Genomic DNA, 14,141 nt, shown 5'->3' with positions numbered 1-14,141 from the left:
CAGTACAAAGTTAAACACATCCAGATTTATTTACACAATGCTAAAGAAATTTGAGTTTTATTTCCATTTTGTGGAATTTTATTATGGGCGGTCTGGTTTTGTTGTGTAACTGACATGGGTCATTGAGACTTGATTAACCCACCTCACATGCAATTTCCTGTCCCAAGGGAACAGAAAACAGTTTTGTTTTGTTTTTTTAAGCGCACATGCAGTAATGATCTTAATACTGCTTTACACTTGAGTAGGAAGGTGGCTGTCCCACAACTTGGGAAAGAGGCAGAGAAGATACAGAACAGGAAGAGACCACATGCTCAGAAAGGGAACAAGAGACAAGAGAGGGTTGAACAACAGGCACAAGGGGACCCTGAGCATTTCTGTGCACGAGGACAAGGAGGGTATGAGCAAAACCCTCTTCCCTAGACATCCAAACACAGGAGGCGGGCAGAATCATCAGGGAACATTCATTACCTGACCACAAACTGAGGGCATGCAGAGGCTGAGAACTGCAGTAAAGGTTTGGAACATATCAATAAATCATTAGCATGTACACTATACAGTTTATACATGTATATATGTACATATGTATAAAGGTACAGATTAGTTTATGTTATTCTCTATAAACAAGAAAGCTTAAGAATGTACTGGTGTGAAAAAATGCATACAGCAAGTTGAAGACAATTTCAAATTCATGTTCTGATTCTTGTTATAATGTGATGTAACCAGGAAATCAATATGCCCCTGCTATTTCAATTATCCTCCATGAGGGCAAGCCTGGGCTCTGCTAGGGCAGGATGGTGCTCCCAGGGCTGTCTGAGCTGGGCAGATGGTGGCAGGTGGAACGGAAAGCCTGGCACCTGCTGAGAGCCAGTGCTGAAAGTCTGGCCCTCCCTCTCACTGCCGTCACATGGTGAATCTTAAAACTTTGGTTTTGTTCAAAAGACATTTAAGTCCTGTTTATTTTCCTGCCTGAGGAAAGGTAGTATAGCAAAGTTGAAAAACTGAATTCCTATTTGAGCAGTTCCAAGTATCCAGGCTTCACGTGGGATGAGGGGGCTGTGCCGACATTGAGCAGAATGAGTGTTAGCCACTGCACATCGGGGCAGGGTGCTTTAGAGCTCTCCCAAAAGGAAAGCGGGAATTTCTGCCTGGATGACATGTCTGGAAATGAAGGAAATGACAAAACCCAGGCCATCCCTCCCACCTGGGTTGGGTGTGGACAACCTGGCACTCCTCTCTGTATCCCAGTGTCGTGACAAAGGCGGTGGGAAAAGCAGCAGGAGCGGGAGGTGGCCAGCACATTACTAATCTGTCGGGGCTGAAAGGCCAGCTTGGGCATGTAGAGGTCCAGAGGCAAAGCTAAGAGTGAGAGAGACACACACCTATTCAGAGGCAGATGGCCAATTCTAAGTTTCAGTTATAGCTGATCTACTGAATCTGCGCCCAGCCTAGAACTGCCACACGCTCTAAACACTTTTATTCTTCTAAGTGTGTTTCCTTTCAATTAGATGTATGTATCCCTGGTGTCTGGTCTCACTGAAAACCAAAAGTGCCCCCTCAGGTCTAAGACATCTGTCCATAGAGCAAGAAAGATGGCAAGTTCTCCACCTGCATTCAGAGCTCAGCCCACTTGGGACAGTCTGATATGTCCAACCTATTTTGTGATGCTAAATTCTATTGTTGAAACCACCAGAAATCACCTGCTACTATCAAGCACGGGACTTTACACAATTATATGCTATGCTTTTCTTTCGAAGATAATGCTCCTAACATAACATCAGAGGGATAGAGATCTTTATTCTTTAGACAAAATCATGGATGTAGGCTGTTTTACTCACTGGCTGAAGGCATGCACTTGAGTGAGCAGGTTGATGTAGAATGTTAACTAGCCAATAAAGGGAATGAGCCAGCCTTGTCAGCAGTCCTCAAACCAACTAAACCAGCTTGCCAGCCATGGATGGGAAACAAAGTGCAGAGGGACTCATCAGTGGAGAGTCCATTCCTGTACTCTTGAACTGTGACCCGCAGGTGGGGGGCAGTTTCTAAACCCATTTTCAAAGTTATCATTACTTTTGTTTTTAGCCATGAAAAACAATAAAATTTTTACCAAGGCAGCAAAGGGTGCTAAACATCGCTCAGAAAGAAATACCACTTACTCCTGCCCCGCAGAACAGCTGGTCTGTAAGGAAAGGAGCCTTATTCTAGGGACGGAGCACTGCATGTAGAGAAAGTTCAATTGTTCTGAAGGCGGCCAACCAGCATCGCTCACGACACACAGGGACCGTGGCAGTTTACTCAATTTTTGTATCTCAGTCCATCTCCTAAAAATAGGGTTACAATCCCTACCTTTAAGAGAAAAATCTCACAGGAACGTGGTGAGGCTCCAATGACATTATGAAAGTGAAACTGCTCTGAAAATTGCTAATTTTTATAGAAACCCCAGGTATCATTATAAATAAAGAGCCCTACTCTTATATGGTTAGAGAAGAATTATTAACTTTCCTAGATCTCAGAGACTGAGAATCACCACATCTCAGTACTTCTATGCGGGTGAGCACATGCTGGGAGAGATGTAGGTGAAGTGGGGCTTTCCTGGGCATCCAGTTCACTTTGGGCAGGAGGTGAGGGGTCTGGGGCACAGGTGATATTTCATCCTTTGTGAGCTGGTTTATCTTTGGAATTATTTTACATTTAAAAACCATGCAAAATGAATGAGCTTTTCCTAAAAGACAAGTGCTCTCTGGCTCTAACAAATATTCTCTTCACAAAATCTGCCCTCCCTAACATTAGTTTCTAACTGAAGCTCCCTGACTCATTTGATTTTACTGCAGTTTCCAAGTCTCTAGAATTCTCAGTCTACTCCCTCCCCCATTTCCCTGCTGCTGTTATTCCATTCTGGTGAGGAGAGAACTTAGCCATCTGCTCACGCATTCAGACAAAAGTTAATTTGGCACATTTACTTTTTATGGACTTTCTGGCCATAAAATGAACTAGCAGCAAAATGGCAGTTACCAGAGAAATGTCCCAATCATAATTATTGGGAGACACCGTGACCAGCACAGTAGGTATGCTAAGACCAAAGACATACTATACTATATCCCTGTGTAGCAAATATTCAAGCTGTATAAAACTAATTATTGCAGCTTTCCATGACTATATAGCCACCCCAAAATCCACCTCGCTACATTCTATAATTGATTTAATTAGAAAAAAATGTCAAATGGAAAACTCCCTTAAATTTAAAACATGAACTTAATGTATTATCCCACAAAACATCACCTATACTGGAAGTCTTTTCAGTTGGTTCAGCCAAAAGTTTCATGCCAATAAATTGCTTGGCAACCTGGGGAAAAGGGGTGAGGAAGAGAGCCTGGTAATAAAATTCTGATTTTTTTTTAAAGTCTATAAACTGAAAACATGTTTAGTCCTCGCTGCCCGTACAACAGCCACCTAAGAGGAAGCAGATAAGCAGCCATTCAAATGATTCACCAATGAGCCAACACAGCAGGTGGAAGGGCACATGGAAGACAGTGTTCAGTCCTCTGGGGCGGCACTGGGCATGCCACCATCAATTCTAGCAGAGATTACTCGGCCTGGGCAAACATCCAGGGTAAACCTGAACCCTGTCCTTGTGCAAGTCCACTGGCACACACACAAAGCATGGCTTGAAAGATCTCGGAAGAAGGAAGAATTTCTCCTTTAATAGGTGCTAAATCTAGTCAATTCTCTGCTGCTCCCTTCTTCCTGCCCCCAGTTGAAAATACTGCCCTTTAAGTTTTCCTGATTTAGTGTCTTGGAAGCACATGGTTAAGTTAGTTGCCAATGGGCAATTAACAAGGGTATTGCCTAATTAAACAGGAAAAAGATAAATCACTGTGATCTCTGGTCCCTGAAAAGAAAACAAGGTGGGGATCTGTGTGAGCTTGTGTGCAGCAATCTTGGAGCAGGGCTGTCCCCAGATGCAGAAAGGCTGCCCAGGTCATGCTAGTCACCATGGCCTTTGTGTTCATCTCTGCAGCTGCTTCGTGTCACCAGCAAAGCCTAGGGACGGCACCGAGTACTTTGTGGGAGTTGATGGAGCTGGCGGTGCCCTGGGGCAGGTGCCATGCAAAACATGCAGGAGTGGAGTTAGTGATCTGTTCCCTTCAAATTCCATTTCATTTCCCTTAGAAAACAAAAACAAAACCAAAAAAGCCCATACTTTTAAAAAAGACAGAACTTGAAATAAGAAGTTAAAGATTTAAAAATTGCCCCCCCTTCTCAGAGCCAACTGTAAGTGTTTAGGGTTCTGCCCCCACCCCACTCCCTTGCATTTCTTTAGTGGAGGTCCTTCTGGCTTTGACAGAAGCAGCAGAAATGGAGCTGGGTCTCTTGAAATGGGAAATTTATTTCCCCAAGTCGGAGCCACAGGGAGTGTAAGAGGTACTGCATTTCCATCATCCATGCTCGGTCCCAGCTCCTTTGAGGACCTATTCCAGGAGGTCCTGAAAAAAACATAGACCATGTTACTGAAGAGACTAAAAAACTCCTATTTTGAAAGCAATAACGTTGTTTCTGGCTGGCCAAATCTTACAGGCATTAAGTTTCCTCTTCTAGCTTATAACTTCATTTGCCTCAATTATATCTTGATCGTGCACAGGAAAAGAATGCATGATCATTCTTTTCAAAGAAAAGAATGGTTCTCACTCTTTTTTGTACTCCTCTACTACCCTCCAAAAAGAAATAGTCTCACCTCATCTGAGTCATCATGATAACCACTTTTATTAGTGCGGGAGGCTGTGTCCAAAGCATCCACACCGTCCACTCCATTGGCCTCAGCATGCTGCTGCAGCACCGAGTACCGATGCACCAGGAACCTGTACGCAGAAACCTCTGTTAACCCCAGGGCTGTGAGGAAGGGTGTATTTCTTACAGGACTGTGGATTTTTCCAGTTTTATACACTCATGAAATGAGTGGCACACACAGGAAGCACAGCTCATAGTTGGCATATGGAAAATAAAAGATCTGAGAAGATGTGGGCCTATTTCACATCACTTCTTTTTTGCTAAGGGCAAGCTCAACCATTTGTCCTTGGCTGACTTTCTGGTTTGAATGCAGCACAGCACCTCTGTTGGGGACTGCCCTGCCTGATTTCAGAAACTGTAACCCCTAGTGGCTAAGGCTGAGTAAAGGACCTTGGAACCATAAGCCACTTAGGAGACAAAACTTATCTTCCTTGTAGGGGCACTGCCTCTGCCTCCCTTTCACCTCACCTTGCTTGGCCCGAGGCAGGTGACTGGTTAGCCAATGACAGGTAACATTCCTCAAAGGAAGGATGATCTAAGACAGGCACAGTAATGAAGGGACCCCTCAGGGAAGGACTTGGGGTGCTGTAGAAAAAGGGGGTGATGGGCCTTCACCCCTCAACCTTGATATAGCCTGAGTCTTCATTCAGTCTGCCAGAAGTCTCCTAATCTCTTGGCTGCCTTATTTCCCCTGCCTGATTTAAGCCTGAAACAATGCCTTAAGCCTGAAACAATGCTGGAGGTGGGTGCAGCTCTGTGCTAGAAAGGGCAGGTTCACTACGGTGATAGGCATAAGAAAGAATGCATAAAATCCTATGAAACCTACTTTATTAATACCCTCAATTTAAATGATAAGGGTCCAAGCATGAAGTGAGTTTGTTCCCTAAAGTTTTATGGCCCTTTAACTATCTGACCCTGACTCAGAATAAGCCCGGAGAGTTCTCTGAATGTTATCTATTGCTTAATCATTTCCACCTGACAGTGATTGATGAGCTTTACCTATACACCCTCTACTCCTATATAAATTAAACCCAGTAAAATCCTGCCAAGGCAATGGTCTGGGTGCTCTTCCCTTGAGAGAGTGGCTGTGCCATCCCTTTTCCTCCATAGGACTTCAGTGGTCCATGTGAATTTGTCTTGTCTTATCTGCAACACCGTGGACACTGCTGGCCAGTGTCCGTATCACACCTCTGATGGACTTCTATGTTCCTTACCTTCCCCCACAGACGTATTTCTTCACAATCAGCACTCCTGCTACAACTGTGATTATCATCAATCCCACAGTGGCCAGGATAATTGGGACAGAATTTGACTTGGAGTTCTTGATAAATTAAAACACAAACAAAAAATTTCAGGTGTGTATATTCTAGGACTGAGTTCAAAGAAGCTGCCAATTCCCCTCATTCCTCTGAGTGATCTGCAGTCTCTAGGCATTTCATGATGCTACTCTTCCAACCCCCAAAATGAGCCATCTCAGGAGGATGAACCAGGAGAATGTCACAGCTGGCAGGGGGTCACCAGAACTTCAGCCGCCTTGAAGCAGTCAGAATGGTGCAAAAGCAGTGGCTTCAATGTCAAAGTTATAGTGGAAGCCTTAGCAACTTCTTAGGTTGGATGGTAATTGTGACTGTTTCCCACTACTACTGTTTATAAGCCTTACAGCTTTTAAGGGTGGAGCAAGAAAGGGAGATGTTGGGAACAGTGGGTTGAATAAATCTAGAACAGGGTGATCAGCTGGCGAGAAGCCATGTCAACACTATTTCAGGCAGGCTCTCATATGACACCAAGATTTATCTTTTTACTTAGTTTTTGGTATGTTTTTACAAATAAGCCTTTTCATATCATTGTTTGAGTGTGACCTACCTGCATCTGGGTGGGAGAGAGGGAGTGTGTGTTTTCAGTGTTTCCAAGAGGAGACGGAGCTGGATTCTGGGACAAGTTGTGTCCCTGTGAGCGGGAGTCCTGTGCAATCACACACACAAACACTCTGAGGACAGCCACCAGGAGTTCAGGGGAGGGGTGCAGAGGAGGAACTAGCCCCCTCCTCTGGTACACAGGTACACACACCCACACATCTTCAACCTCTTCCTTCTTCACCCTGCCCCTTGTCAGGCCCTCATCCCTCAGAAGTTATAGAAGAGGGGGATACTGCCGGTTGTCCATCTCTTGTTTTACAGACTAGGAAACCAGGCCCACAGTTTACTGCCCCAGGTCACATTGCTGGTCCAGTGCTTCTTTATTCATGTTTCCTCTTTACCATGTCCCCAAATCCCAGTCAATCCCATTGACAATTATGCAGATCTGTCAGGTCCTGCATAACTTGCTTTTAAGTCAAAACCAGTTGTTACTAGCGTAGTTCAGTTTTTCATTTTGAACACACTTGCTATGACTTGGCACAGAGACCTATCCTATCTGTGGTCCAGTGCTCGCTCTTCTGCATGCGCAAAACTCCAGCCCTTTACAGCCAAACTTCTTGACTCTTTCCTAAATGACCCGAAGCCTCAGAAATTTCCTCAACACTATGCTTCTAAGACTTGCAACAATTTTACAAATACTATTTTTTCCCCAACAAAAAAAGTTTTCAGTAGATGAGCTCATCATAAGGTCACGTGACCCTTCCTTCATCCTGACAGTTTCCTGTGCAAAAGAAAGGCTGACAGGAGTTGTCTGGCCACTTTGTGTTCAGTAATAAAATTCCTGATGGTGTAACTGACTATTCCTGGCAGAACAGGAAACCCCACTTGGGCCTAAACCACATCTACTTTAACATACCTGCTTTTCTGGATTCAAAAAGTTGCTTGTGCATTTCTTTTTCAAGTCTTTTACTTCCCGAACTGGATTCACTCCGCCCTGGCATTTGTCTCCTGGAATTTTCCGGTACCTGAAAGGCAGAGAAAATTTGTTAACAGAATACAGGAATGTATTACTGGATTCTTGCCTATTTTCTGAAAACAAGATTTGAAAAACTACAGAAAAGCTTCTTGTCCTTACACCATCTTTCAGGCGTGCAGGGAGATCCATAGGGATGTTTTGGGTGTGTTTTTCTGTATTTTCAGGCCCTGAACAGACCAAGCACCCCTGGCCTTATGGCAGGGACATGCCTCCTTTCTGCCTCAAGAGACTGTGCCAAAGAACTGTGACTCAGGAAGCACATTGACATAGCATAGTTCAGAAATGGGAGGGGGCAATATTTATTAGGGGAAGGGAGCAATGAGGTTCCTTTGGAGCCATTGTCTAATATGATGCTATTTAAATTTAAATAAAAAATTAATTCAGTTCTTCAGTCGCACGTATGTCAATAGCTACACGGGGCTTGTGGCTGCCATACTGGACACAGAAGATTATAGAACATTTCCATCATCACAGAAAGTTCTATTAGACAGTATTTTTCTAGAGTGTACTAGAACACTGCTCATATCTCTGTGTGGATAAAAGCAATCTCACCCATTTGTTGTCAGGTGCTCTTCTTTGCCATACAGACAAAACTCCAGGTCATGGCCCTTCAGCTCTGGCTGTTCCACACACTTGGAGTCATTTTCTGGACGGAAGTAGCCAAAATCACTGCAAGAGTCATCAAGTAAAGTATCTTTTAAAGTTGCTGAAAGACAGTAAGATTTTGAAGTGGGGCAGTGGATGACTCATATTCCAGTCCTGGGTTGCCAGAAAGCAGCTCAGGAAAGCCTGTGGCATCTATAAAGAAGGTCCACTTAGGAAAACAGGCATGGAAAGGGCTTAATTGCAGAGAAAGAGCTATGGATTTGGCCTGGTGGACTTAGGACTGGTAGTTGGGAGCACCAAGGCTGGGAACCTCGCACAGACAGTTCATGCTCCAGGAAGCCCGCATGGGGTGGGGAACTCACGCAACTAAGATGGAGAAACAGTGTATCAGCCACAGATCTAAATTAATAATCCTTTTATTTACTTCCAAATAACTCATTATTATGCTGTTTGGAGGTATACCATGAGGTATTTGCAAGCCTTTCCTGCCTTTCCCATAGCTGACCCCCTTAGTTTCTTAGATGGTCCTTGCTGTCAATGTGAATGTCCTGTCCTGCCCTCCATTCTGTGCCATCTCTCCACAGCACTGCTTATCTGTTCTCCTTCCTGTTGTCCACAAGGAAACAGCACTGCCTTCTCTCAGAGTGGACTCCCAGCACGAGCATCCTTGGCCCATCCTTCACAATGCCCTGGGGCCCTGCTTCATTGAAAATGTAGGAGGGACCATCCACTCACCTGGCATCTTCTCCTTAGCCTGCATGTGTCCTCTTCCTTCACCCTACTCTGCCTTATTGGCCAAATTTCCTAAAAGACTACATTTTACTTGTTCTATTTTATCCATTTACTTTTAACTTTGTGCATTTTAGCTTCATCCCCATCTGCAACCTTGAAAATGAATGTCTGAGCCTCTTTCTACCCCAAGGGCTCACTAATCATCCAATCTAGCCAAGCCTTCTCTAGCCTTTCACCTTGACCATGTGACACAGCTCCATGCTCCTGCCCACTTCCACACTGCAAAACTGTACTTGTCCATTTCTCTGATCACTGATGGCTCTTCTCTCTTCCTAATCCACAGATGTTTTCCAAGGTTCTAGGACTCATTTTTTATTTTGTATCTGCTCTCCCTTTGTAAGCTTAACTATTTGTTGTAAGAAAAACATTCAGGTTTTACTTCTCTTGAGCTCTAATCCTTCAGTTCCAAATACCTGCTGGACATCAGCACCTAAATCTGCTGGCAAAACCTCAAATAAATAAAACATTCCAAACACATCCTGTTCCATCCTTCATGCCATGCCAGCCTTTCCTATCACTTCCTTACATTTGTCAATGACACTACCTTCCTTCCCATCATCTAAGTCAAAAGTTCAGCCTGAGCACCCCTATCTGGACCCTACTTCCTTCTCTATTGTGAATACAGTGACTTCCCCTCATGACCTATCTTCCAGCACACCCTTCCTGATCATACCCATACCCATCTACTGGCTTTAATGACCTGCATCGTCTCAGGTGCACAAGGTCAAATCCTACCCCTTGTAGGGCTCAGCTCAAATGCCACCTCCCCAGCAAAGCCTTCTTTAACCCACCTCATTCAGTTCTAGCTGGCCTCTTCCTTCTCTAAATCCCTGATGCACTTACTACCTGCTGTTTCACAACATAATTACGCGCATCTTACCCAAGACTCCCTTACAAACCTTCCATTTCTCACTTTGCAAGTATTTAGTGAATATTTGGGGGATACATAGATATTGCTTGTACTTGAGGGTTTTCCTGACAAATATTTAGGGAAGGGAGTAGGGGGAACAAAAGATATAGAAGACACCACTCCTCCAAGAGCAGGGGGAAAACTTCTGGTAAAAATTTCAGGTATTCAATCCAAAACCCCATGCAAAGTACACATTCCTCAAGTACGTGTGGTGGAGTATGGGCTCCGGGGCTCAACTGCCAGGTTCCTATGCCAGCACTACAACTTCCTGGATGGGTGATTATGGTCAAGGTAGTCATAACCTCTCTGCACTTTCACTTCCTATTCCTTTTGTGAAATGGAAATGACAACAGTACCCATCTCACAGAGCTGCTGAGGCTCTGTGTACACTGCTCAGGCCAGTGCCAGGTACAGTTAGTGCTCTGGAAATGCCCGTGGCTGTCACTGCTACTACATGATGATCGAATATGATATGCCCTCAGCAGTCTAGAATTTAGTGGTGTAAGCAAACACAATGATTAAAACACAGTAAGCGCTCTGATTGGGTTCTGTGGGAGCCTAGATAAGGGAAAGCTGGGGAAGGCTTCAAAGAGGTGGTATCTGAACTCAGCACTAAAGGCCAAGAAGGAATCCACTAGGTTTGGGGGTCAAGCAGGGAATATGGAGAGATTTTCCAGGCAGGTGAAGTGGCATGTGCAGTGGCTCAGAGCTCAGGAGAAGCACAGCATGTCTGGACAACAGGAGAAGCTCCATAAGGAAGAGCCAGCCTACATGCAGTCGAGAGTGGAGGCAGCCTTAAGAGTTTCAGTGTCAATAAGCTCCAGCCCTATGTAACAAACCAAAGTGACAGGAGGGGTACTCTCCCTCTCATCTGTGTGGAAAAAGCAAAGGAGGACCCCTGGCCATCCCACAGCAGATGTGAGCCATATGGGACGGCTCACATGGGGTCAGACTGGAGTGTGCTCAGTCCCAGGCCTGTCACCTGTGGTTTGGGAGTATGTCATGGGGGAACATGACTGCTGTTGGCCTGCCTTCTTTTCTAAATCTTGTACTTCCTGTCACTATGTTTTGCAGGTAATGAGTTCCATAAGATTACTTCATTACCTTGCTTAGGCTACTTAGGGACTCCCTTGCCCTTGTATTATCAACTAACCCCATGCCAACTACGTAAGCTTGAATGGTCCTGAACTCTGGGAATTCACCCTGATGGCTTCGAAACCTTGATGGGACATAGGGACCATAAATATATTGCTGTCAACTCCTGTCTCAGGCAAGAATCACACTCTCTCTGCCTTCAGTCTTGCATATGACCCAAACCTGGTGCCTGCCCTGCTAACTCAGGCCATCAGCTATTTGCTCAAGTCCAATGCCCTTTTAGCTCCTGTGCCACGTTCCTTGGGGTTTTTATCCTATCACCACTGCTCTCTATTTTTTAAATTCTCTTCCTCCTTATTTACCTCTCTCCTTCCTATCACTGCCAAGTCAGGATTTCTGGGGGTTGCTGTTGGTTCTGCCCAGTAATTAACTGTCCGATGTCATAACAGTATCTGTCCAATAATTAACAACTTTCGTTCCCTTTTTCTGTGCCTCAATTTCCTGAATGAGAAGCAGCAGTTCTCCATCCTTGGGGAAGAAGAGAACTAAAAGGGTTGAAATATTGTTTAGTCCTCTAAGACAACTGTATTCCACTGCCTCTGGCATGGGAAAGGGGCTGACAGGGAACCAAGGGTGCTGATACCAGAGGAAGTCCTCCAGGGAGCAGAGACAGACGGACGGCTGCTTGGTCACCACATAGTCCCGGCCATTCTGACAGACAGATGACTTGCGCAGCCGTAGGAACTGTTCTTTATAGCCTAAAATGCAGCCATCTCCATAATCTCCAGGGTCTGTGGAGTGAGCCAGCCATATGGTATAGTCCTTCTCTTCACCTGAAGGAAAGACGGGTTGTTCAGGAAACTGCGCGGAACAGAACCCACCCACGGGAGGCCAGGCAGCAGGAAGGACAAGGGGAGGAACAGTGGGGGTTTCTGACTCGACCCATTGCTTCACTTTGGAAGTGCAAACCAAAGTTACATTAGTTGGAGCCTACTAGCAGCTAGCATTTCCTCATGCCAAGGGAGGACGATTTGCATCCCACCACTCATGTGAGTACTGGGAAAACCCTCATTTGTTTCAAGGCAGGAAGCAGGACCGAGGATCTCTAGGGTTCCTTCCAAACTGAGAGGCTGCTGACTGCGCGTCTCATGCACCTATGCCCTCGGCTCACAGGAGCTGCCCGAGGTCAGCAACCGGATGTGTTCCTTGAGGGTAGGACACTAATGAGCCAAAAGCATAGGTCAGTTTGCTTCAAACAGAAGGAGAAACATTTTCTGTCCAGTCTTCTAACTCTAGTCAACTGGATGTCAAGTGACAACTGTTGATGATGGTTAACCAGGCTTAGTATCATCCACTCCTGGAAAAATGACTCAAAGGCTATGGTCTAAAGACTGTGGATTAGGCTTCTATCCTTCAGGAAATGAAGACCAGCACAGAGCCTGGCTGAGAGCTGGTGATCACTGAATCTTTTCTGACAAACTTTAGGGATGACTGCGGAGCTGCCGGCTGAGGGAAAACTCATGGAAGCCAACTCCTTTCCAGCCTATTTAATGAATTTAGATAATGATGACTCTGAAATATTAAATCATAGTTAAATAGTTTTTAGAAAAGTAAGGTCCAAGTGACAGCTTCCTCCAGGAGTCACTGAATTAACATTCTGAGGAAACAGACCCATAATACAATCTAATTAATAGGCCCAAAATTCAACCAGTGTCTTGACTCAAGTCTTTTATCTTACGATGCCAATAAGTAACTACAGGATACATGTTACAGGGTAGTCACCTTTTCTTCAGGTTTTCCTTTCTCCACATTTTTCAGTACAATGTCAGCATCTTTGGTATTGGGGCTTGGGTGTGCTTGTGATTCTTTAGAATACCCTGCAATTAACATTTCAATCCCTTTCCTGAAGCCCTTCACTGGGCCTTTTGCATGCCTTCTAGTTCGAAGTCACAGAACTCTGAAGGTCAGTGTAGGCTCCATGCCCGCCCAGTAGCCTTTCCAGAGCCTTGCCTGTGACCAGTGTTCAAGCCAAAACTCTTGGCATGAAAATTCCCCTTCAACATTTTAATAAGTGACATAGTCGATTAGATGCTTTTGCAACACACTTTCCTCTAAAGTTTCCTCTTTATAGATCTGCTGTAACCAGGGGTAAAAAACCCTGAAATGTTATGAAATAATTTGAGACAAACACAAGCATGCATTATCCTTACAAGCAGGAAAAGGTCTCAGAAAGTGTTCCAGAGATCTAACGGTGCAGAGCTGAACTGAAACTTACTGTAAGGATGAGTTTAAGATATATACCAGATTTTGAAGATGTAGAAGAAAAAGAACATAAAATATTGCACTGATCAATTTTAATACTGCTTGCAATATTGAAATGATAATATTTTGGGTATACTGAATAATTATATTACTATAATTATTTTCACCTCTTTTACTTTTATAATGTAGCTCAAAGAATAACTTAAGTTACATTTGTGGCCCTCATTTTCTTTCTCTTGGACAGTGCCTGTCCAAACTCCATGTCTGATTACTCACAGGGAACGTCCTCCCATTCCCTTTCCCATGCATGTTCTTTTTCCAGTGAAAACAAATTAAACTGAATTGGTTATTTGGAAAAAATGGGCTGATAAGTTTCTGGTAGAAAAGGTCAAGGGAGACACTTACAGTTCCTTTCCAGGATATCTTTGAAGTCGATGGTGTAGGAGACCCACTGGCGAGTCAGGAAAGATTCTGTGAAACCCCAGATGCTGATGTTCATGGACCTTGCTCCAGGTTCTGACGCGAGGCCGGTAAAGAAGAGGGGCTCCTTGGTGAATGTGTAGGTCTGCCAGCACTGCCCCTCGTCTGTGGAGAACCTGAAACCCCCATCAGAGAGAGACCATGACAGAGGGTCACCATAGATAGGAACGTCAGGAAACCACTCTGCTGTTAGGTCCCAGATCAGAGAACCCTCATATTTAGGTGATGGCTTACTATTAAATCAGCTTTTAATGCCTGTGGTTAACAGATTAGGAAAAGTGATTCATTCAGAAAGTGTGGGAAAAAATGCCTTTATAAAAAT

The 14,141-nt window shown here is 44.5% G+C and overlaps 1 protein-coding gene and 1 long non-coding RNA gene across 5 annotated transcripts in view; one reads left to right on the top strand and one right to left on the bottom strand.

Annotated features, from left to right (window-relative positions):
* The window catches only part of LOC128625996 (uncharacterized), a 63,795-nt gene that overhangs the window by 19,245 nt on the left and 30,409 nt on the right, over nt 1–14,141 (top strand). The window lies entirely within an intron of this gene.
* The window catches only part of SORT1 (sortilin 1), a 63,636-nt gene continuing 49,500 nt past the window's right edge, over nt 6–14,141 (bottom strand). For 2 of the 4 annotated variants that reach the window (XM_037152378.2, XM_037152379.2), the window contains exons 14-21: nt 13,745–13,935; nt 11,721–11,910; nt 8,227–8,343; nt 7,555–7,663; nt 6,646–6,744; nt 5,997–6,103; nt 4,730–4,853; nt 6–4,481 (exon numbers count right to left, since the gene is read on the bottom strand). In XM_037152378.2, the coding sequence (XP_037008273.1) occupies nt 4,467–4,481; nt 4,730–4,853; nt 5,997–6,103; nt 6,646–6,744; nt 7,555–7,663; nt 8,227–8,343; nt 11,721–11,910; nt 13,745–13,935 (952 nt within the window). In that variant the 3' untranslated portion in view covers nt 6–4,466. The remainder of the gene's footprint in view (nt 4,482–4,729; nt 4,854–5,996; nt 6,104–6,645; nt 6,745–7,554; nt 7,664–8,226; nt 8,344–11,720; nt 11,911–13,744; nt 13,936–14,141) is intronic. The other 2 variants (XM_037152380.2, XM_037152382.2) reach the window with 1 other exon arrangement.

The sequence above is a fragment of the Artibeus jamaicensis genome, unplaced genomic scaffold, assembly GCF_021234435.1.
Source record: "Artibeus jamaicensis isolate MK-2021 breed Jamaican fruit bat unplaced genomic scaffold, CSHL_Jam_final scaffold_1689, whole genome shotgun sequence".
In the NCBI taxonomy this organism is placed as follows: Eukaryota; Metazoa; Chordata; class Mammalia; order Chiroptera; family Phyllostomidae; genus Artibeus; species Artibeus jamaicensis.
This window is presented reverse-complemented; position numbering and strand designations above follow the sequence as displayed.